This window comes from Galleria mellonella, unplaced genomic scaffold (genome assembly GCF_026898425.1).
Source record: "Galleria mellonella isolate WM207_F2 unplaced genomic scaffold, CSIRO_AGI_GalMel_v1 utg171, whole genome shotgun sequence".
NCBI lineage: Eukaryota > Metazoa > Arthropoda > Insecta > Lepidoptera > Pyralidae > Galleria > Galleria mellonella.
The window spans coordinates 5,260,373-5,286,763 of record NW_026442014.1 but is presented as its reverse complement, the minus strand read 5'-3'; the positions used below and the strand labels follow the sequence as shown (position 1 = coordinate 5,286,763).

General features: G+C 33.8%; 1 protein-coding gene across 3 annotated transcripts; it reads right to left on the bottom strand.

Annotated features, from left to right (window-relative positions):
* Positions 1–403: 403 nt before the first annotated feature.
* On the bottom strand, positions 404–26,301 carry LOC113518272 (prolyl endopeptidase). Of its 3 annotated transcripts, none has more exons than XM_026903115.3 (16): positions 26,141–26,301; positions 20,001–20,102; positions 14,565–14,788; positions 13,573–13,760; positions 11,525–11,607; positions 9,553–9,695; positions 8,205–8,364; positions 7,174–7,293; positions 6,410–6,490; positions 5,814–5,999; positions 4,559–4,672; positions 3,950–4,098; positions 3,200–3,412; positions 2,503–2,642; positions 1,237–1,424; positions 404–645 (listed from the first exon to the last, which is right to left on the bottom strand). In XM_026903115.3, exons 1-16 carry the CDS (start codon positions 26,282–26,284, stop codon positions 580–582), a joined length of 2,301 nt encoding a protein of 766 aa, XP_026758916.1. In that variant the 5' UTR covers positions 26,285–26,301; the 3' UTR covers positions 404–579. The 3 variants fall into 3 exon arrangements, with proteins under 3 accessions (XP_026758916.1, XP_031768888.1, XP_026758918.1); XM_031913028.2 differs by lacking the exon at positions 26,141–26,301 and adding an exon at positions 25,907–26,006; XM_026903117.3 differs by lacking the exon at positions 26,141–26,301 and adding an exon at positions 21,570–21,592.
* Between the last annotated feature and the right edge of the window lie 90 nt (positions 26,302–26,391).

Sequence of the window (26,391 nt, the reverse complement as noted above, 5' to 3'; positions counted from 1 at the left end):
GCAGGTAGGCTAATAGCTGGCGCTGCCCTGATGAGTGGTATATGGATCTATCCATAGAAATTGCCATATAAGATTGATATAGCAACGAAAAACTTCTACCGTAGAGGCACTACCCTAAATTATTAAGAGGGTATGGCTGAAAACCAGTGCTATGCAGCTGTACACATTGCACTAGGACACTCAAAGTCAGCTGAGCAAGTTTCTTTAGCCTAATATATATAATATTTTTGTATTTTCATTGTAACTGTTTTTCTGGCAATAACTTTTCTGTTCTAATCTTAATCTATGTTATTTATCGATAGATATATACCACTAGTGAGACTATATCAGGGACTTTTTATGCTCAAAATCTAAGATTTGTTCTACGTCTTTCCGATTAAGAGGTTAACAAATAAATACAAAATTAAAAACAAAGTTTTATTAATAAAAAAATAGCAATGCGTAACAATTATCACCAGTCTTAGTAAAGACCCAGAGGTAATCAACAGACTGTTGTGTACATGCTTGTGGTATATTTACATAATACTATTCGTATTAATCTCTTCATTAATACTATCCCTGAAATTATGGCAGGTGCGTTCACTTTACGAATTTGAGTCCCAGCGCTTGCGTCATGAAGCAGAGAATATCTGTGTGCTCGTCAATCTGTAACAATACCAATAATTACGTCATCGAATTGTTTATAAACAATTTATTACCGGACACAGGCCAGAGGGAGACTTTGTACAAAAGTCGATTGCTTGGGTACATCTGTCCTATTTATATTTCTACCGTGAAGCAGTTGTGTTTGTATGGCTGTTTCAGTTTGAAGGGTGGGATATGGCAGTGAATTTACTGGGTACAGAGGAATAACACCTGAGTCCTCAGGAATGGCAACGCATGGAGGGTATCATGGGTGAAACAGTATACTCTGTTATGTCCATGGTACTGCTCATGTCCATAGGCGACGGTTACCACTTTCCATCAGGTGGGCCGTCAGCTTGTTTGCCATTCTAAGTTGTATAAAAAAAATAATTAACATACTATTACCACCTTAACTAGGTGACTAGCTGTAGGATTGTATTTTAAGTTTTCTCCTTAGTCTCTTATGAGATTTGGAAAATAGAAATAAGTGGTAAATATAATTTAACATCATCTGCAGGGTTTAGTTTAAGCGCGCTTGAAATGTAACTTTCCAACTGACTTTAATAAGGAGATTCTCATTTTTTATGTAGATAGATTATTGAATATACACACGATTTTAGTGGTGGGTTTGCCGCCGCCATGGCCTGCTTTGATGTCGACGCGCGCCAAAAGGGGGCGGCGCTGTTGCGAGCGGCGCGCAGCGTGCTGCAGTGCGGCTATGAACTTGAGCGAGTGCAGCGGCACCACGCGGTCGTCGTGGTCCGCTGTCATCACCAGCATCGCCGGGTACTCGCCCGTCTCTGTTCACATTTTAAACAATGCTGTAGTTGTAACCATATCTAAGCTACTATATTTCATCTCCTCATTTAGCTAAGTCCTTTTCACGAAAGAATATTTATTTATTTATATGCTTTAGTACATTACACTTATAGTATAGATATTAATTAGGTTATAGCAAAAATGTACAGAGGGGGACTTATCCCTTAAAGGGATTTATTCCAGGCAACCTTGAGAACCCGAAAGTAAAAAGTGTGTATAGGTTTTGTATATAAAACATAACATATGGTGCAAAAATAATACGATAAATTATAAATTATTAGTAGCTATATAGTTAGTAACAGTTACAATTATAAATATATATACACACAGAGATACACACATAGATATAACTATATAATATATCCAGTTATTTTTAAATATAAATATATATGCCCATAAAAGATAATAAAAACCTTTGAGAAATTTCAATTAAAGAATATTGAAGATCATTAGGTATGTCAAAGCTGTAAAATAATAGGATATCCCTGCTCTACATTTAGCTGTTGTCTTTAATTAATGATAATTGAGTTTTTCCTCATTTAATGAAACTTAGGAAACTAATACATTTCTTTAAATCTGAGAAATACTGAACTTGGTAACTACAAACAGATTTCAATTCTACGAGACTTGAGTAAGGTGTTAGAAAAGATCATCTTTGAGCAGATGTTTGAACATTTCAATGAAAATGGACTGATTCACAGTCAACAGTTTTGTTTTAGCATAGGTAAGTCGACTATAGATATGTGAACATGTTTTTTTAAGCAATTCAAGCAAACAATCCAACAGGTTATTTGATGGAATGTGGTAACCGTCGCCTATGGGCATGACAAAATACACTGTTATCTCTACGATATCATACATGTATTGCCAATTTTGAGCACTAAGGTTGTCTCTTTACCGTGTAATTTAACTGCCATAACACATTCATAAAATCGAAATGCACATCTGCTTAGCAGCAGAAATATTTATCAAGTCCATGCGAAGATTTCGCAATAAACATTAGTTACAATTACTATATCTTTCTACCGTGAGATGAGTAGTAAAGGACTTTATTAATACCATCATCTGGCGAATGTATGTTGTGCAGAGGCGAGTATTTGATGAGGTTGTCGAAGTGCACTTTCTCATCGGAGCTGCCGTAGTCCGAGACCCACGCGTGGCCGATCGTGAATTTCTGGAAACGCAGCATATCTAGCACGCTGTAAAACATATTTTCACAAATTTCATATTTTGTACTGAAGCTATAAAATAATCGTGACATATTTTGGTGTCTTGTGTATCATTAGTAGAATCTCGAACATTTTTTTACATTTATAACTGAAATTCGTCAAATATTTCAACGCCATCTAGCGATAACAATTATATAGCCCTTATGTTAGTGCACTATTAGATTGCGCTGCAAACGGAAAAAATACCAAGATAAAACAAAATTATAATTCAATGTTTATCCTCAAGATTTAATACAAACATGTATTAAATATTTTTGGATGTAACATTGAAGTATAATTTCGGTTGAACTTCATTTAAGGCAAGTTATTTTAAACATAAATTAAAATATCAATAATGCTATATATGCACTAGACCGACAAAATTTCATTGGCGTACAAATATATTTATTCTGGCGTGTGAAAGAGAATTAATGGCCAACGAAAGATTGATAAAATAAAAATGCCTATGAATGTATCTCTGAACGCCAACTGACAATCGGTTGTTGACTCCAAGTCACACTATACAAATAATCTAAAGTGGCACTCACCCGACCTGCACGATGGCGGCGCCGTAGAGATCGGGCCGCTGGTTGGCGCAGGCGGCGACCAGGAGGCCGCCGTTGGAGCCGCCCTGTATGGTCAGCAGCGCGGGCCGCGTGTACCGTTCGCGGACTAAGTACTCGGCCGCCGCTTGGAAGTCATCAAATACATTCTGCTTGTTCAGCAGTCGGCCCGCGTTGTGCCACCGCTCGCCGTATTCACTGCAACCACAATACAACTCATGTCATCATCATCATATCAGCCTTTAACTGTCCACTGTTGAACATAAGCCTTCCCCATAAGGGAGATTTTGCCAGTAGTTGCCACGCTTGGCAGGCGTATTGACAACTGCAGTTAGGCTTCAGAGATGTTTTAGGCGGGAAACACTGATACCCATCCTTCCTCGCTCTCCCTTAATCGACTCTTATGACATCCACAGGAAAGAAACACATGGTGAGTCACTCAAGTAATATTTACTAATATTAAAAATGTGAAAGCGAGTTTGTTTGTTATGTTATAGCGCCTTAACGGCTTAACCAACCAAGTGGCTACATTCTATACAACTTTATACGTATTTATTAAATAATATCATGTCTGTTTGTGAGTTTATTTGTAAACCACGTGGTTGGTTGATTATTAATTATCATTTAGACATTTCGTTTAAAAAAGGTAAAGTATGTCCCGTAATGTACATGTGGAAGTAGTACAACTGTTCCGACTTATAAAGATCAATTCAGATAAAAGTATGCGGCGCTCACCCTCCGCCCCTAATGTTGGGTATGGCGACGACCCCGTTGAAGTGCTGCATGAACACGAGCCGCGTAACGCTGAAGCTCGGCTGGATGTTGATGTTGAAGCCGCCGTAGCCGTATACCAGCGCTGGGTTCGAGCCGTCGCGAGGTAGGTTCTGCGAATTATGTATATCAACTAAATAATCAATCTGTGAACCTAAGGAATTCAGGATTCTCTCATGAATTTTTTATCAATAAATGTTTACCCTCTTACTTATAAAAACTTCAAACCCCTTATAAGCCCATTAGATCGCTGCTCTCAGTTTGAATGCCAAACGGTTAACATTAGGCTTTGAGTAGGGATCTCATAATTTGCCTGAAGATGCCTTGTTTACAGGTAAAACACGTATTGCAAAATATCTGTGAGCATAATAGCAGTCGGAGATTGGCGGTGGTTCATCTTCGAGTGTTGGTAGTTGCATATACTAATGGTAGCGGAATTAAACAAAATAATTTCAATCAAATAACCAACAAAAATGTATATTTACTTATTCATTTTATACATATGAAATATAGCTTTCAATATTTGTGATACGAAATAATAAAACTCTGTTGAGAAAATAAAGGGAAACTTACCTTCTTAGATACTATAAACATAGGAACTTTAGTGCCGTCTTTGCTTGAATAAAATATTTGTTTAGCCTCATATTGTGACGCATCAAATCCTTTTACTTTCACTTCTCTGAAAACCTGAAAATGATACAAAGTTTCATCACATAGTTCTTCTACAACATTGAAATAAATATATAGTAAAATATACAATGTAAAGGTAATTCTGAGAAGGTGTACAAACCTGAATTGAATACAGAAACGGTATTGTGAAGGTAAGGAAATTGTCCATTATCAAAAGCTATTTAAAGATAAGGCTGGGCGGTCTTATTGCCTCTTTATTTTGCTTTTATACTATTAAGTTAAAGTAACAAACCTTTAAAATCTGTATCATTCTTTGAAGGGGAAAATAAAGAGATTTCACTAATTCAAAAGCAGGGGCTAACATTCATAGTATGATAATTATTCATTTCTTTTTTAAAACTATATTGTTTAGTGTTTTTTTTATGCAACTTAGAATGGCAAACAAGCTGACGGCCAACCTTATGGATAGTGTATATTAGTACTTAGTATATAATTACTTTCACTGGTTTTCAGGTTGGTCAACCTATTACGACTAATTCTTTTAATGTTCAAAATGCGAAAGTTTATAAGGACGGTTGTTATTTTTTCACGCAAATAAGACTGAACAGATTTGAAATTAAGTACATTTGGTGGTGAAATATGGTTATATCCACATAACTTAGCATACAGGTAATACAGGCCTACAGATCTTGTAGTTATAGCATAATAATTAAAATTTATTACAAAATCATCTCGTTTTAATAATATATATTTATTATTATCCGGTTCACACCTATATTGCTCAGTTTGCACCTTATCTTATCAGGCTATTTCTCTGCTCAATTCTCTAATTGCTCAACAGCCAGATATTGATATATTTATTGATAAATTACATGATTCTAGATGTTATTAAAATTATTTTTAAATTGGTAAAATAAACCTATGGCTCACTACACATTTTGGGATACTAAGTGTAGTGAGCAATTTATAAATAAATAAATAAAAAGTTTTTAATTTCACTGGTGCTCCGCCAGCGCATATCGACAGCGAAGGCGAAGTTACAATTATATTGGTAATAAAAGAAAAAATGGTAATCCTAATTTCTATTACTGAGAATACCTATCACATACATACATAACTACCTACATTCTCCAACTTACGTTGATTTTATAAAAAAAAAGAGTTAGGTCCCTTTTAGCAAATTAATTAAAGTACTCACGGTGGGCGTGTACGGCTGCTTCTGGAAGTCGACATGGTAAATGACGCCCGGCGTGAGGAATGACATGAAGTGGTAGAAGATTTCTGTGTACTCCTTCTTCCCGGAGAAGCCGACCACTGTGCCGACGGGCAGATCGAACGTCTGTATTAGGTCGCCGCTCTGCATGCTGTGCAGTTGTAACACGCTCTGTAATGTTGGATTAATATTTGATTTTGTAATTTATGCAATTTTTATATCATCATCATCATCATCATCTCAGCCATTATCTATCCACTGCTTAACATAAGCCTCCCCCATAGACTGCCATAAGGAATTGTCCTGAAACACCTGTATCCAATGACTTCTTGCAATGTATTTGAGGTCGTCAATCCATCTAGTGGGGCGATCGTCCTACATTGAGTTTGCTGGTACGAGGTCAAGAACCTTTTTTCGCCATCGATTGTCGGTTCTGCTTCTGGTACCGTGTATTTTTATAGGTATAACATCGTAGTTCTGAGAAAACCAACGCACGTACGCGTTATTCATGTCTATACGCCACGGTTACCATTTCCGGCACACAAATGGCAACTTAATAAAAATATTTACATGATTCTCACCTTTACATCCCGGACGTAATGTATTACTAATTTATTATTATCTACTGCCGCCGCCCAATCTAACACGTCGCTAGGGTGTTCCTGAAAAATGGAAAGGTCATGTACACTATTGCTGGAGTTGTTAATATATTTTTCAATTTCATACACTACATTAAACAATATAGTATTTTTTTTATACAACTTAGAATGGCAAACAAGCTGACGGCCCACCTGATGGAAAGTAGTAACCGTCGCTTATAGACATGAGCCATGGACATAACAGAGTATACTGTTTCGCCCATGATACCCCCCCATGCGTTCCAATTCCTGAGGACTCAGGTGTTATTCCTCTGTACCCAGTAAATTCACGCCATATCCCACCCTTCAAACCGAAACACAGCCATGAAAACACAACTGCTTCACGGTTGAAACACGAATGGGACAGAGATACCCAAGCAATCGACTTTTGTACAGTCTCCCTCTGGTAGTTTATTACATTTATACATTTATAAAAAAGATATTTCATCATCGTCATCACATTAGTTGTTAACTGTTCATTGCTGAACATAAGACTTCCCCATAAGGGAGATTTTGCCAGTAATATACAGGCTTGGCAGGCGTGATGGCAACCGCAGTTAGGCTTTTGGTGACGTTATAGAGGGACTCTTATGACACATATGAGAAAGGAAGTGATAGCCCCTTTTATGCCAGAAGCACACAACTAAAAAAGATATTTACGAAATTTTAAATATAACAACAATATTTAGTTACATATATATACATACAGGTATAAGTGTTTCCCAATTTTCCTCAGCTGGGTTCTGCAGGTCAATTTTGATTAGTCTGTAGTTGGGTGCATTTTTATTCGTTCTGAATATGCACACTGAACCCTCGTTTGAGATGTACTGTAAATAATAACAATATTATTAATAAAAAAAACTTATTTTTTTTTTATAATTACAAGGCACACCTGAATAAGTTCGCAATTAGCAGTACTAATAGATTACAAGTAATCTAGAAGAAGGAATAATTCCTTATAGGACTAGTTCCGCATATTTTTTACTCATTAGGTTAGTACTATTTAATCTACCCAAAGGTTGTCTAGAAGAGATTGCTTAGTGATAAGGCCGCCTTTTGTATCACTTCTCATTAATATTTACTATATTTGTTATTTTTCTTTTTAATGGTGCAATAAAGTGTAAAATAAATAAATAAATAATAAAAAAAAAATTACAAGTACATTGATACATGCTACTTGGACAGGTAGGATGTATCGTGGCGTAAATATTAACATACCATAAGATCTCTGCTCTGTAGAATACCATAATTCTGTTTATGTGGGGGAAAGGGATTGTTAGTAATGGAGACTGAGAATCCCATTGCTAGCAATATACCCAACCAGGTCGACCTCCTCGCGGTTCCCCCTGGAAACTATCATGGTTAATTCCTGATGAATTCATCATGATGGGCTAACTGGCCTGTTTTCATTCTCATCTATGACCCTTCACTGATGCTCCGCCAGCATATCCCGTTAGCGCAGGCGGGGATACCATACCATTTTCATCCATCAAAAAAAAAATCTGTTTATGTGTATAGATAGATAACCATCGTCTATATCGAACGGGATTACAGACATCTCAGACTATATTGTGACGCCCAAGGTACCATGTACCCATTTTACTCCCAAAGATAGTCTGACTTAATTTGGGGACTGATGGTAATGCAGATTTAACATAACGTAATTAGGTATCAGTGATACTTTTGTTCCAAGTCTCTGTTATTTCTTTTCTGTAATAAACGCAGCATTTTTGTTTACCTCATAATCTGCCTCAAACTTGTGTACAATCTGCGTGAGTGGCAGTTTCCCGGTGATGTCTGGGTGCTTGCTGAGGTCCGCGAAGAACAGGAGGTTGTCGCGGCAGTCCTTGACCGGTGACACGATCAAGTATTTGCCGCAGTCCGTCACCTCCGCTCCACTGATAAACACGAATGCACTCGTCACTTTACAATTTCGAGACAGCGAAAGATTACGCATTATTTGAACTATACATCAATGTTTAGATAAAATAACTATTGCTTATATGGGCAATTGGTATAAGCGTATTTCTAAAAGTTTGCCTACTGCCTTGATTTTATTAAATTTATAGTATATATAAAATTATAATTTTGTTAAAAGTATATTTTGCTCCGCAAAAAATGACTATTTCAATAAGCTATAAATATATAGTTGAAAAATGTATGCCTTACAATATATTATGCGGTTACATTACAAAAAACAGTTCAGTCAGCAAGCGTCACAAATGTGCCCCCCCCCCCCCCTCCGACCAGAAGCTGGGTACGCCCATGGGTATGGTAGCCACAAAAATACAAATACATAAGAACCTTCCTTCAGTGGTAAAAATTTGTCGCTACTAATATATACGGTACTACTGTGGGATATAAATATTATCACAATCTTAGACATACGAGCGCTTGTCTTGACCCAGCATTCGTGTGCAGATGTCTCTGTTAACGACGAAAGAAAATGTTAGAAAATGGCAATTAATAGCGCTTTGGTAGTGTAGCGATAAGGGAATGTTTTCAAGTGGCGACTTCGTAAAGGCAAGCGTAGTGTGGAGTCTCAAAAGATATAGACATCAATCGCAGAAACGAGTTGATGAATGCACGTGGCGCGGGATTGAACTTGAGGAGAAATAAAAGGAGATCTATGTTCAGCAGCGAGTAATGGATGGGTTGTTAATGACGATGACGATGATTGTTCCCTACTGAAACTCTATAGCCTGAGGAGTACTATCGGTATTTTTTTTATACAACTTAGAATGGCAAACAAGCTGACGGCCCACCTGATGGAAAGCGGTAACCGTCGCCTATAGACATGAGCAGTACCATGGACATAACAGAGTATACTGTTTCGCCCATGATGCCCCCATGCGTTGCCATTCCTTAGGACTCAGGTGTTATTCCTCTGTACCCTGTAAATTCACGCCATATCCTACCGAAACACAGCCCTGCAAACACAACTGCTTCACGGTAGAAACACGAATGGGACAGAGGTACCCAAGCAATCAACTTTTGTACAAAGTCTCCCTCTAGTATATCGAGTAGTTGAAGGACTGGCCTGTTATACTGTAAGATAATATTTATTATATTAAAAATTAACTCACATTCTCCACAGTGGTTCCTCAGGGAACTCGACAACGATTATGTCTTCAGCCTGCGACGTGTTGAGCCGATGGTAGCATAATTTCTGGTCTCGATTCACTTCTGTTTCCGAGCCGTCCGTTTTGCCCGTCTGTTCAGGGTATCGCTGTAACCAAAATATAGGCATTATTTTTTCGCATTGTGGTAATGAGATTGTAACGTGGCAATCTCGTTTCAACCGACTTTAAAAAGGAGGTTCTATTTGTTTTTGTTTGTTATTTCATAAGACGATCAGTTGTAAACCGATTTGAAAAATTTCTTCTTTATCTGAAAGGGATATACTTATAGATTGTTCCCACAGTAAATTTCCAAAATCAGTTTAGTAGTTTAGTTTTTAAATCAAAATAAATGGTTTTGCCACAATTTAAGTAGATTCTTTTTTGTGGAACATAATCTTAGTTATTACCTATAATCCTACAGTAAGTAGTTGCAGGCGACTACAGGAATAAAGGGCAAAACCTACATCACAGCAGAACGAGGATAACTCGAAATAAAATGACACTATACGAGACTATCTGGTCAGGGTATAACGAATTGTTACCGTTTTATTTTTATCTATTAAAAAAAATCCTATAGATAGATAGATAGATACTCTTTATTGTTTCCTCCAAAAGATTACAATAGTAGACTTATTATAAATATAAACAATTACAAGAAATAATCACAATGAGAAAACAATGAGCGACCTTATCGCTAAAAGCGATCTCTTCCAGGCAACCTTTGGATGGAGAGGAGTAATTATAAACAGTTTGATCGGAGGCACATTGAAATTCAATTATTTCTTAATATAGAGATATGATACATGTAATAATATAAAATATATATCCCTACTCATTATACACACTTATATACTATTATATATACACACACATACATAAACTTACACACATATATTTTTAATAGTACAAACTTGAATAAAAATAGCACAAAGTTTGTACATTATTTTGAAATATGGGATTTAATAATCAAAGAGTACAGAAGATAACGTAGAGTAAAAATTCTATTGGATACGTTACTAAATCACTTTTATTAGTTTTTGATTAAATTTTGTACAAATCATCATTATCATAATCATTTCTTTAATTGACGCATATCAGCCATTAACTGTTCACTGTTGAACATTTGTCCAATTGGTACGGAGGAATAACACCTGAGTCCTCAGGAATGGCAACGCATGGGGGGTATCATGGGCGAAACAATATACTCTGTTATGTCCATGGTACTGCTCATGTCTATAGGCGACGGTTACCACTTTCCATCAGGTGGACCGTTCGCTTGTTTGCCATTCTTGGTTGTATAAAAAAAAACACACACACACCTATTTGGCATACTTGACTTCTTGCCGCCCAAATTTATTTAAATTTATAATAATTGTTATATTTTCTTTTTATGTCAATTGTTTAATAAAATAAGCAAAAGATTCGATAAATTCTTTCATCAAAGTATCATTAGTTAAAAAATATTGAAAATATATTTTTAAAAGCTTTACAAATTTTATTTTTATATTACTGTTGTGATGTTTACAATGTTTAAGTTAGCAAACTGTCTACAGATAATGCTCATTTCTGCTTGAAAACTGTTATTGTAACTTGTAACAAATAAATAGATATTTGATGAAATAACACTCCTTTTAATAAATGCCTATTTACATTCGTGATTATCTGTAAAGAATCGCGGAGACATGAAATATATAAATATGAAAGTTTGTAAAGATAAACAATAATAAATTTAACAACAAAATAACAATAACAAAAACCTAAGTTTTTGTTAGTCAATTACATTTAAATAGATGAATTTATTTGATTGAAATTTGGTACACGGGTATGTTATATTCTTAGTATATAGGATACTTTGTAATTTACACAGGCAAAGCTGTGAGAAACAACTAGTAAAAAAAAGAGCAATAAGCGAATGAAACATCAATATGTTACATACCGAATAAAACAGTCCCTTGTTGTCTTTACTCCACGACATTGACGCAAATTTTACTTTTTCTAAAACCTCTGGGTAATTTTCACCTAGAATATAAAAAAAAAATATTTTATATTTAAAATTACATTTAAAAACAAATCATTTAATATTTTAAACATTTGTCAATTTTTATCCGTGAATTGTTGTTAAAAAAAAGAGTTCAAGTAGCAGTTTCTTTCAATGATTCTATAATTTGAGATATTCATAGGAAGTCTGAATATGGTTTACATATTATAACGAAAAACTTAAATTTTGATTATGATATTAGCCAATTAAGTTTTCACAGATAAATACAGTAAACAGAAATAATAAATAAGTATTAATTAGATAAATTATAAATATGAATAGGATTCTATTATGAATTATCCTCAAAGTAGCTGCTTTATATCCCCATTAGTTTATATATTTGAAACAAAGATAAGTAATAAAAGCGGATGAAGAAAGAGCTGTATATGAGTCCGCGATTTTATAATTTATTTTAATAGACTTTTTAAAAAGATAACCAAGATTTGTTGAAAATATCACAGAAATAAACTAAACCGAACTATCATATCAGCTTTTAACTGTACATTGTTGAACATTTGCCTACCCTGGGGGGGGTTTGCCAGTAGTTGCCATGCTTGGCAGGCGAATTGGCAACAGCAATTACGCTTTGAAATGTTTTAAGAGGGACGCTGCTGCTATCCATCCCTCGTCTTACCTTAGTCGCCTCTTACGACACCCACGGGAAAGGAATGGGTGGCCTATTCTATGCCGGGACTATATGGCAAAAATGGAACTAGTATCGAATCAAAACATTCTATATTAATTGGTTTTTATTTGTATTATTACTGGATATCAGAAAGCTGCCTTTTGGATATTTTTTATATAACTTAGAATGGTAAACAAACGGTCGGCTTATCCGATAGAAAATGGTAACCGTCGCTTATAGACATGAACAGTAATATGGACATAATAGAGTGTTATACTGTATCGCTTATGATACCCCTCATGCGTTGCCATTCATTAGGATTAAGATGTTATGATTTTGTATCCTGGCTATGGTAATTTCATTACCATATCCCATGTTTCAAACCGAAACACAGCCATGCAAATACAACTGCTTCACGGGTAAAACACGAATGGGACAGAGGTGCCTAATCAGAAGCCTTTACTAAGTTTTCCTTTTTGATCGGGTCAATTATTCGTTTGTATACATTTTTATTAAGTTCTATTGAAAGTGACTATAGTACTCCGATCTTCTTTCCTATCTCTTATGCTCCGTATTGATACGGCGTCTCTATGTATCAAGTTAGTATGAATTTTTTTTTGTTTTTCTATTCATCATTCTTTGGAAAAAAATTTCAGTATGACTGATCGAACACTCCTTTATAATAACAGTAATAATTTCCATATTTATTTATTTATTAGACGCTTAAGACAAGATTTAATATAAAACATTTAACAGCTTCAATGCAGACTATATGTATTATAACAAGTTGTAAGGTAATATATAAGTGCATACAGCGTGGTAGGCAATATTTATAAGAAACCGTGAATTTACTGGGTACAGAGAAATAACACCTGAGTTCTCAGGAATGGCAACGCATGGGGGGTATCATGAGCGAAACAGTATATTCTGTTATGTCCATGGTAATGCTCATGTCTATAGGCGACGTTTACCACTTTCCATCAGGTGGACCGTCAGCTTGTTTGCCATTCTAAGTTGTATAAAAAAAAAACCTAAATAACATATCAACCTGCATCCACGATATCATCATCATATCAGCCCTTAACTGTCCACTGTTGAGCATAACCTTCCACCTTGGGGGATTTTTCCAGTAGTTGCCACCCTTGACAAGATGATTAGCAATCGCAGGCTTTGGGGATATTTTAAGAGGGATGCTGCTGCCTATCCCTCGTCTTTCCTTAGTCGTTTCTTATGACACTTACGGGAAAGAAAGGGGTAGCCTATTCTATGCCGGGACCACGCGGAAAGTACACGATATAAAGACCAAAATCAAATCTCTCACCTGTGGCCACATCCTTCAAGTGTATGCTGATCCAATCGGAGCCACTAGCTGACAATCCGTACGCGAAGATGGCACCATCGTCCGTGAACCTGCTGCCTGAGAGGGCGATCGTGCCATCCTCTGATAATGTGTTAGGGTCGAGAAACACACGCGGCTCACCGTCGAGACTGTCTTGTACGTATAGTACGCTAGAATTGAAAACGCCATATAAAATAGCTCTCTCAAATAATGTTACATATTGCAACATACAAAAATATTTCTTAAAAAAAAAAAAAAGAAAATAAAACGCACTTACAAATAAGTGGTAATACTATATAATAATACAGATAATACTATATAATGTTAGTATTCACATCATCATCATCTCAGCCGTTATCTGTCCACTGATGAACACAGCCCACCCTCATAGACTGCCATAAGGAACGGTGAAAGCAGCCACCTGCATCCGCATCCTTACAATTTTCACCGTATCTTATTTTACTACTGCCTGTCCTGATGATAAATTTGAATTTGTGTAACATTTGCGGATATTTATAATAAAATTCTAATAAGAGGGTTCTTGTCTAACTTTAAAACTTGTGTATGTTTTTTTTTGACACGCCATCTAGAATTAGTGAATGGTTTTTATAGTTCTGAAATCCGCAAGTATGAACTAGCGGGTAAAAAGTTAGTCATACAATATTATAGTACTGGGGGAAAGGGATTGTTAGTAATGGAGGCTAAAAATCCCATTGCTAGCAATATACCCAACTAGGTCGACCTCCTCGTGGTTTCCCCTGGAAACTATCATGGTTAATTCCTGATGAATTCATCATGATGGGCCAACTGGCTTGTTTTCATTCTCATCTATCACCCTTTACTGGTGCTCCGCCAGCGTATCCTGTTAGCGCAGGCGGGGTTATCATACCATTTTCATCCACTAAAAAAAAAATTATAATTCCATTTTATCTCCGTACAACGACAAACTATATTTGCATCAATAGAACACTCACTTCTGGTTCTGGAGTCCGGTGTTCTTGAAGAAGAAGTATCTGTTGCCCTTCCTGAACGGACAAGAGTATTTGGGGTAGTTCCACAGTTCTGTCAGTCGCTCGTGTATGTCCGTCTTTACTGGGCACGAGTCCAGGTAGGGTCGGGTTATTTTGTTTTCTGCCTCTATGAACTCTTTGGTCTCGTTGGAGTCTGGATCTTCTAGCCAGCGGTATGGATCTTTTATCTGTAAAGAATAAGTATCACAGAATATGTTACACACCATCTAGTTCTAAACTAAGCACAGCTTGTGCAAAATGAAGGTATCATACAAGTGATAGAGATTTCAGGGTCGGCAACGCACGCATAATATACTATCACTAATACCAGAGTATTGGGGGGAAAAGGATTGTTAGCAATGGAGTTTGACAGCCCCATTGCTAGCAATATGCCTTATTAGGTCGACCTCCACGTGGTTCCCCTTGGAAACCATCGTGAACAATTCTTGTTGAATTCGTCACGATGGGCTAACTGACCTACTTCATCCTCATCTATTATTCTTCATTGGTGCTCCGCCGGTGTATAGCGATAGCGCGGGTGGGGTTACCATTCCATTAACATCTATTAAAAAAAATACCAGAGTATTGCAGGTGTTCATAGGCTACGATAACCACTTACCATCAGGTGGGCCGTATGCTTGTTTGCTACCTCAGTGGTATAAAAAAATATAGATACCTTTTTTGTCTTATACGAATTATAAACAGAAAACATTCAGATTAATACGAATAGACATACTTTCAAATGCAAATATTTATTGTGCGGACATCGAATTTATTTCTATCAGTTTAGTTAGTTCTATTAGGTGTGCCGCTAGCTTGTTTACCATTTTGAGTCGTATACAATAAAAGTCGTATATAAGAAAAGATACAATAAAAACATCAAATATACTTTTTGTACTTATATTCGTTAGATACTACAACAAAATTATAAAAATAATATAATAAAAACATTAAATTTATTCTCTTCAGACGTTACATTAATAAAATTATTTTCAGACGTTAGATTAATAAAATTATTTTTATTTTTAAGGCTCCTGTAGAAGTTTATTTATGGCCTGCTCCGTATTGTATAGTCTACAGTGTCTTGTGTTTTTCCCAATAATTTAGGAAAACACTATGTAGTTATATGATACTACCATTTGGAATAAAGATATTGCTGTAATATTAATTTGAAGTTTTACTTTTAAAGATTAAAGAATAATTTTAAAGATAGGTTTAGAGAAATAGCATCTTAGAATAGACCGTATTATCAAAGAGATTATTACTCGTATTAACTAAGAACTTGATAGTTTCTAAGAAATTTCTATATGTATTGCATTACCACATGATTCGCTCGTTCAATTCTAAAATTTCATTGAAATTAAATGTCATTTTCTCGTGATAACGCTAACGTAATAACAGACAGACAAATGTCAATTTTAAAAATATAACTTCAGGTAATTATTTTTAGCCTCTCTAATTTCTGCAAAAGAAAAATAAAATTTTTAATCCTTATGAATTTTTTATATATATTTGATGTATATATTGACAACTACGCAATAAGCTATTATTTATATCACAATAAGAATAGATAAATCTCATGTTTGTACTATGGGTACAACTTGTAAAACCTATTTTTTTAAACACTTATACATGCTGAAATTAAAAACGTTAGCTCTGATACAGCGCGATCAGCTGTTGATTTTGGACTAAAATATTAATATAATATAATTAATTCCCTAAATTCTTTTATAATATGTTTTATTCAGCAGATTCTGAGTAAAACAGATACCTTAGCCGAAAATAAAAACTAAAAAACTAAAGTCCCACTATTTATCAAATAAGCGACTATGTGAGAAAATGTATTCCGATAGTGACGGATAAACCCCAAACGGGTTTTTGTTTTGCCGTTTTATGTTTGTAGCATATATTTTTATTGATATTCTAATTAAATGAAAAAAACAAATCTATCGCCGTTCAACGACTCTATACTGGTAATTCACATTTCCAGTATAGAGTCGTTGAAAGTACGGGGATAGAACATGGGCATGCGCAACCGTGGGAAGATCTTACGATCAACGTTTGATTTAAATTAAAACACGTTTGGAATTTATTTTCTAATCCACCTTTTACACAGCAAAACAAATAACTCAATTGTGGAGCAATAAAAAAAGTATATAAAAAAAAAAAACAATATGGTAACATTGAGTAGGGTCAATGCAGCCTTGTACCACAACAGCGACTCGAGACTGGAATAATAAGGTGATCGTGACACCATTTAGAATATAAATTAACAACTAACATAGTTATAAGCGTATATCTTTGCAATGTATCTTATAATAAAATCTCTTTGTATTTGAATACGAAATGAGCTATTGGTTTTACCATATAAAATACCTATTTCTCAGAGATCACGGTCGACAGCCTTACCTTTTAAGGGGTATAGGTAATATCTATGTATTTACAAAAAAAAAAAGTGTTTCTAACAGTTGTCTATTAACCATAGTGTAAGCCCTGCTTAGTTTGAAACTAGATGGCGCTGTGCGATATGTACAGAGGTATTTGTTTATTACTAGTTTATAAACGCAACTTATTCCGTATGACCGGGATATGTTTACTGACCGGGATAAAAAATAGCATATATCCCATCTCCAACGTACGTAAATACCAAATTTTATAGTGATTGGTTAAGCCGTTAAGTCGCTATAATGTAACAAACAAACTCATTTTTACAATTATACTATTAATCAAGACTTGTTTTTCTATTATTATTCTTTTAGCAGCAATATACATCTTTACTGTTTACAAAAGTTGTCTATTTTACTTCCTCCAGAATGATGATTTGTAACATTCGTATTACTGGGTACAGAGGAATAACATCTGAGTCCTCAGGAATGGCAACGCATGGCGGATATCATGGGCGAAACAGTATACTCTGTTATGTCCATGGTACTGCTCATGTCTATAGGCGACGGTTACCACGGCGGTTCCATCAGGTGGGCCGTCAGCTTGTTTGCCATTCTAAGTCAGCTTGTTTGCCATTCTAAGTTGAAAATATATATATATATATATATATATATATATATATATATATATATATATATATATATATATATATATATATATATATATATATAAATCTAAATGTGTCCAGCTGTTCTCAAATGATAAAAGAACGCTTAGAACAGCATTTTATTTTTGGACAAGGAGACTGACATAGACATTACATTAAATAGGCTCTGTATTCAATATCTTGAATAATAATGAACTACAATGAATACGAAATTAATATTATAAACCAAGTTGTTTACTTTCGTTGCTTTAAAAAAAAAACAAAGTTCTCAAAGTAATTTGGTAGTCATAATTTATTCATTCGAATTTTAATTTAGTACACAAAAACACGTTCAGTCGCTTCAATTCAATTATATAGAATTAGCATATTTCATATACTAACCTAAAATATCAGAGGGGGAAAGGTATTGTTAGTAATGGAGACTGAGAATCCCATTGGTAGCAATATACCCAACCAGGTCGACCTCCTCGCGGTTCCCCCTGGAAACTATCATGGTTAATTCCTGATAAATTCATCATGATGGGCTAACTGGCCTGTTTTCATTCTCATCTATCACCCTTCACTGGTGCTCCGCCAGGGTATCCCGTTAGCGCAGGCGGGGTTACCACACCATTTACACTCATTAAAAAAAAAACCTAAAATATCAAATAGTACAATATATAATAACAATATAATCTAATAAAAAGTAATATTTGTGATAAGAATAATTCACCATAACTAAAGTGAAACTGATTTTTTAAAATAAATTATTACAATTTCGTGAGAAATAAATTGATAAAAACACTGGGTATAATAAATAAAATTTTATTTTAGTACAATACAATACGTATTCAAATAGTTTCTTTAGTATCAGTAAAAGTAAATTATTTGGGTCAACAACACTAACCAGTTATGGTCCAGAGACATAAGGGAACAGTGTCTTTAATGATATAAATTATGTTTTTATACCACTAAGACGGCAAACAAGCATATTACTGTCTGATGGCAAACATAGCAGCTTATAGATGCCTATAGACAGTAGAGCTGTAGTGATATCACTTGCGTGCTAATGAACAATTGGACAAAAATCTTGTGTCACAGTATCCAATACTACTACTACTAGTGGGAGGAGAGGGAATGTCAGTAAAGGGGATGTTAAGCTCAAATCCCGGCAATATACGTTGCTAGGAATGGGGATTAACATCCCATCAAGTCAGGATCCAGTTGGACCTCCACACAGTTCCTCCTGGAAACTATTGTGATTAATTCTTGTCGAATCCGTCACAATGGACTAACACCTGCTTTCATCCTCACCTATCACTACTCGCTGATACTTCTCCAGCGTATACCGATAACGAAGGCTATTTCGAGAGGATACTATTCCATTATCATCTAGCAAAAACTATTCGTATGATGGTGTCGCCTTCTAGCGACAAGATTCTCAGCCGTATTTTTTATAAACGATTTTTTTTTGGTTTTTGTTTGGCGTACTGGGTGACGACGTCACATGCTCTCCAAAGCATAAAGTAACAATCATTTTTAAGATCCAAACATATAATTAAAATATTCAAAGGATTTAGGTTGATATTTGTTTTTTAGATCCTGAAACGCAGTCAAACTTCGTCTGACTATTACCGTTCATACTCAGTCGTACAGTACTCAGTCATTTCACTACTAATTCTCACCCTTCAAATATAAACACAGCCATTCGCATAGCTAAATTAAGCGGTAATTTTGCCCGCCAAGCGAGACAGAGCTACCCACGTAGATGCATTAGTAGCCTCTTTCTAATTATACCGTTACATCAGCCAAAAGTGAAATCGATCGCGTTTAGGCCTAATTTTATTCATTTATTTATGTAAACTTCATTGACCTATAAAATGTGGTCAAAAAGCGGACTTAATACTATAGATATTCTCCTTATTTTTCTTATAAATAGCCAATCTAGAATGTGCAGAGATACACGATACACAATTGTTGTAGATATCTACGAGTACATATACAGAGTTATTGTAAATATACATATACATAGCTATTTGTAATATCATCTTACTAATAGAATAAAATTGACGATGTTTGTACATAGAAGATATTCAAGAAAAATTAATACGAGAGATTTTAAGAAGATATTATAAAAATTTTGTCTGCCTGTCTGTTTGTTCCACTATTATACAAAAACGACTACACTAAATTGGATGCGGTTTTAACAGTCGTGTTCATGAAGGTTTAATTTAAAATTTGTTATGTACTTCAACTTGATAGGTCATCTAGAAGTATTTTATTTCATATGTTTTCTTATTACTGTAACCACGCGTACGAAGTCGCGGGTAAAAAGTTAGTAGTAAATTGTATGCATATCAGTAACGTACCTTTGTTCCGTGGTAGTCGTCGACGACGGTTTCATCTCTTCGCGCCTCCGGGTATTCGAACGTCATGATAGTGGGGGCGAAAGACGTCGATGCGCAGGCGCACTGTAACAACACACACACTGAAAGTAACCACGCACACTTAAGTAATTCCATCGCGGACCTACGCCCAGAGTCAACAGACATAAACTGGCACGCCCGTAGTACAATATCCATTTATAAAGCACGTTTGAAAGCAACAAACCGGGTAGTTGCACGAACAGTCTGTCATAACACATCCAGGTGAAAATTCAACAGACATTTCAGGTGTGAAATGTTGTTTTTATTTACATCTGCCAATATATGATAGATTCGTTTTTTTTTTTCGGCGCATAGACCAAATATTGATGCGCTATTACGATCCGTATCATGTTATAGTCATTTTCATTTTATTGGAGATTTTATATAATAATAAGTTGAATGAATGAGTGGGTATACTTTATTTACATTATACAATATAGGGGGAAAACAACACAATTAATAAATATAACGATACAATTGTATAAGTACAGTAAGGCGGTCTTATTGCTGAGAGCAATCTTTTCAAGACAACCTTAGGGTAATGGACTAATTGTTGTACAAGTAGGTAATGTATAATTAAGAAAATTAACAGATTTAAACGTTAAGGAAAATAATTATAAATATATATAAGTATAATAGTCAAATGACATATATATATATATATATATATATATATATATATATATACATACATATATATATTAATAATAAATAAGTTCCAGATTTATCGTTCTTGATGGCAGTCTATGGGAGAGGCCTGTTTAATAGTGGACGGATAATGGCTCAGATGATGATGATGAAATGCCGGATTTATATATGTATAATGAGAAACTCAGATGGATACAGACAGACGAGTGCTTGAGCAACAAGGATAGAGAGTGATTTTCTACTCAGTTCTACTTATCATTTACGCGACCTTCGCTCAGATTTTTATTACAATAATTAAAAAAAAAAAACAACAACAAACATAAAACTAGAAATCTTTTTCTTAAATACAAACACTGATTTGATGCAAGAAGTTTATGACTACAAAAACTTCAAGCTAAATAAATTATCACTATTATACAAAAATCTAATTATGATTAGTTTAAATTGTAAAATTTATAGAGAGGATTAAAAAATAAGCAATTAAAATTTCATTTCAAACAGATAGGCATACTTTAACTAACAAATAAAAGTTAACATCTTTTTTGTTTTTACATACAATATTACATTTTATTATAACTTTATAAGTAAAGAAACCAATTTAAAAATGGTATAACAATTTTGTAAAAACAGTGGCAAATAAATTGGATAGTCCTCTGGTGCGAATGCAAGAACGAAAGAAAGAGAACTAGATCATTATTAGTAATTAAATACTAACATAGTTTTTATATACAAGTAATAACAAAAAAAAAAGACTAAGTTGTAATAAATAAATTATTAAAATAAATATAAATATATGCAAACTTTATCTTTCAGTAAAACTACAGTGTTACATTACACAAAAAGTGACGTGACGAAATTACTTACCGAAACGTGATGATAGCGTCGGGAGACTAGGAGTAGACTACGAGTAAACAGGTAATTTTATTATAGTAAATCTCAATGAGTACACAACAGATATGATAAAATAAATCATCAGCATCGCTTATCTAGTTACAATTATCACACATGATTTTTATATTTAATAGTAAATACTGGTATTTTTTTTTTCACAATACTGTAGTCATATTAAGCAAGTTAATTATTAAGCTATAATGGCAGAGGAAGACCTATAAAGACATAGATGGATTGCGTGAAAGATGATACGGCCAGAATTAGAGTGAACAAGGAAATTACTGCCAAAAGAGAAGAATGGAAGAGAAAAACATATCACATTGGGCCAAAATAATAATTGGGGTAAGGGTAATAATTAGGATGATAATTAGACAAGATTACAGTTGATTTCGAAAATTCGAAGAGAAAAACAAATAACACCAATTTATTACTCATATAAAAAAAGATATTAATGTATATCGAATGAGGAAAAAAAATATTTGAAATTGAACCAGTCACGTTTGTATGGAAAGCGGCCAATTTATCTCAGCTAAGGCATGCGGGTAGCAATACTAATTTCAAATATCCCTCGATTATACAAGAAATCATAAGCATCATTTTAAGCAAGTGTTGTAACAATGAAATGAACATGGGTTAATAATCGACATATTCAGCCTACTAAGATGATGCATTCAGCTGTAAGCATGGGAGACTCAACTTATTTTCTTTTTTCATAAAAAAAATGGGAAAAAACATTTTCCAGTTGTATTCATACAACTCTGCACGGAAAATATAAGAAAAATCTAAATAACGCGTAATACTCGACTACTTAAAGCATGACTAAACGAGGACATCCGCTAAATTATAACTGTACGTAGATTATTTCAAGAATCATCATCATCCGAAATCATCCAGTTTTTACGCGTAATAACGTGATGTCAGGGTTGGATAACATAAAATTGTAGTAAATTACATTATTATACTTATACAGAGTTTAATCAAAAGTTGTGAATCTCCTGACTTTATACAATAAAAGGATAAGACGCTTTTTTATGGCCACACAAATGTGCATAAAAAGGCGTCTGTCTAATATGACCAAAAAAATTTAAAAAAATATTGGCCATAATGCTAGTACATACACTAAAGCTTCATATTATATATATTGATATATATATTGTATATATATATTGTAATGTATATATATATATATATATATATATGATTTCGATATATGACAGCCCTATTGCTAGCAATATGCCCTATCAGTTCAACCTCCACGTGGTTCCCCTTGGAAACCATCGTGACAATTCACACGATGGGCTAACTGACCTGTTTCAGCCTCATGTATCATCCGTCACTAGTGCCCCGGCGGTGTATACCGATAGCGCGGGTGGGGTTACTATTTCATTATCACCTATAAAAAAATCCATTATCATCCAATAAAAAAACCTGGACAGTTACCATTCCATATTCATTAAAAAAAAACATAGCGCGTCATTACAAAATATATTGAAGTGTCACAGTTTGTTATCTCTGCATGAATGACCGCTTCTCTTACCCCACCCTGTTTTAAGAAATGAATATGAAGCATTCATGATAAACTTCATAGTTAATCATACAATATCTGTAAGCATTAGGATCGATTCTAAAACGCTCTATAAAATTATAATTGAACTAATACAAATTGTTTATACCTATAATATACTATGCAATTTTACCATATACATGGTTCAAGTAAAACCTCTTTTATGGGGGAGGCCTGTGTTCAGGACTGGACAATTAACAACTGATGTGATGATGATGATGAAATAACATCTGAGTCCTCAGGAATGGCAACGCATGGGGGGTATCATGGGCGAAATAGTATATTCTGTTATGTCCATGGTACTGCTCATGTCTATAGGCGACAGTTACTTTTCATCAAGTTCTAATAAAACTATAATATACTGTGCCGCCTCCGATTCCCTTTATGCATTGTTATTTTTGAAGATTAAGGTGTTACACTTATGTATCCTGTAATTTTACTGCTATATCCCACCCTTCACCATAGCCAAGTAAACAATTTAGATAAATTATAAATAGCACTAGAAAATTTACTTAGAATCAAAAGTATATTCAAATATTATTGGTTATTTGATTGTAATTGATGACTGTGTATAACACAATGGCATATAAAATTAATGATTACTGACCTATTGACTGCATCTTGTCATTGCCACTTACAAGTTAAAAATACACATAGCTATTGTATGTTTACAGTTACTCTTAGTAGAATCAGAAGAAAAAAATATTAGCATGTATTTTTATCAAATTTATTCATTTAATAATAAGAAAAAAATAATATTACTGAATAATATAATATAATCTATAGGAGACGGTTACCACTTTCCATCAGGTAGTCCGTCAGTTTGTCTGTCAATTTAAGTTGCTTAAAAAAAACTTTTTTGCTCACTACTTGTATGTGTGGATGAAATCCACATTTTACACACATACACAGAAAAGGGAAAATTTATCAAACAGGCCACCAAATAGGTGTATCATGATAAAACATAGATCAGCTTTTAAATTAGACCTACAGGAATATAACTGTGAAAATTGCATTTAGTTTGATGCTGCAGTTTTTGCATAATGCCAAAACAAATATGCAAACACACAGACACAAAATTTCTAAAAAAAATTTTTCTGGGTTTCTATTACTGTTATTAAGATCCCTCATGTTAATTTTTCTTAAATATCTCTCATATACAGACATTGTCTAGTAACAATTTTATTATACTAGTAAAATATATAAAAGAAATTTAAAAACTAAATTTTTCAATATTTTATGCACTGCTAATTTAATAAAGATATACTTAAATTAGTCACCAATTACTCCAAAGAAAAGCAGATTATAGTTACAATTGCATGCATACTTTCAATGTTGTACTGCAATAAAATATTTATTTGAGGTATTTTTTTACAAGGGAAGTTAAAAAGCAAACCCCACTTCCATCATATCCAGTAATGTAAGTAAATCCCAATTGACCAACAACTAAACCTACCAAAAGTATATAGAAACTAATGATGTGTTGGATCATTAAAAAAAAAAAAATATATATATATATATATATATATATATATATATATACACATACATATATATCTGCATATATAAATATGGACAGTGGGTACATCACTAATAGAAACCTACAATAAAAGTTAAGATAACATTTGAACTCCCCAAATCAAAGTCATAATTAATTAATATTATTTATATATAATCTTCCAATGCATTATACAAAGGCAGCATAGCCAAGGTCATAGCCTCTCTAGATTTTTAAAAGATATTACCAAAATTGTGCAAATCATTACTCATTATCATCAGTAATGGAAATATGTATTTGAATAATAGCAGTCTCCGTTGGCTTCACCCAACTGCAACTGGTATATAATATAATCTAACTGAGTACTAAATTACCTTAAAAACCATTCAGCTTTTCCGTCACATGTGTGGTCAGCTTGTTTGCCATTCTAAGTTGCATAAGAAAAACAGATTAAAAATGGTTGAGTAAACATATAAATACCATTACAAACAGCTACAATTATAATATTATAAGCTTCTATCTAGGATTTTATCAACATCTCTGGGATAAAAAATAGCCTATATCCTTCTTCCATATAAATCCAGACTAATTAATTAAGCCTTTAAAGCATTATAAGATAACAAACAAATTAACTTTCCCATTTGTAATATTAGAAAGTTATTAGTCTGTCTCATTAAAACCTAATGAAAAGGTAACCAAGTTTTGGTGAATGTATGACAGAAAAAAGCCTCTAAAGAAACTCATAATGAATCAAAACATTCAATTAATGAATTTTTGTTTTGCAAGCCTATGTTCAGCAGTGAATATTAACGGTTAATGCAACAAACACTATTGGACATCAGCAGGCTGTCTTATAGTTAGTTTAGTTATTTGTTTGTAAACATTTTCATTACATTTTGTTGAAATATAGAGATAATTTGAGAATGTCAAAATCAATGGATTAAAAAAATAATAACAATTAAATACTGTGAAGTATTTATATTATTTCATATCAGTTCAACATGTTTTCAAATAAATTTTTCATGATAGTATAAATATCAACTGTGAGATTAAAATCAATAATTCTGAATATTTAAGTAACCATATATTAACAAGCCATTGTTTTATAACAAGATTTTTTCGTTATTATGAAATTGGTTAATATGAAATAAAAAATACAAATATATGGTATAGAATACAGATATATTTACAAGTGTTTAAAGGAACAAACATTTTTATATGATAAATTCAAAATTTTGAATTACTTACCTGTCAATATGACCAACAGTCAACAAACAAGGTTATGTGATAAACGTGATAAACAATCTCTACAACCTACAACACCCAATGGAATACTACAACATTCAGTAGCATGACACGGGATACTAATAGGGTAATTGACTGATTTACAAGCGTAAATTTAAATTGGTTCAACCATTTATGAGAACCTAACAAGTACATACTGGTTATGAAATTGATGGTGTAAACAGAACAATATCTTACCAATTCCTTTTTAATCAGGGGTACGTTTGTTATTCTATTGGCACAAGCTTTTAATGTGACTTGTTTGATTGTAAATATTGATATATTTGCAGATATACGACAATGATTGGCAAAAAAGGGACGCACCGCCATACAAATTGACATCTTCGAAAGTTGTTGCCATTACACGTGGAATATTTATTTTAGTAGAATTCTTTACTACTTTTACACGAATATTGGAATAAACATCGGAATATAGTAGTTTTGTTGCA

Bases quoted from the DNA above. Each gene is read 5' to 3' on its own strand.
- LOC113518272 (XM_026903115.3), bottom strand. From the start codon at position 26,284: ATGTCAATTTGTATGGCGGTGCGTCCCTTTTTTGCCAATCATTGTCGT. The intron at 14,789-20,000 runs GTACGTTACTGA...TATTCTTTACAG, and splicing joins ACGACTACCACGGAACAAAG to ATAAAAGATCCATACCGCTG. The intron at 8,365-9,552 runs GTGAGTTAATTT...CGTGTTTATCAG, and splicing joins GAGGAACCACTGTGGAGAAT to TGGAGCGGAGGTGACGGACT.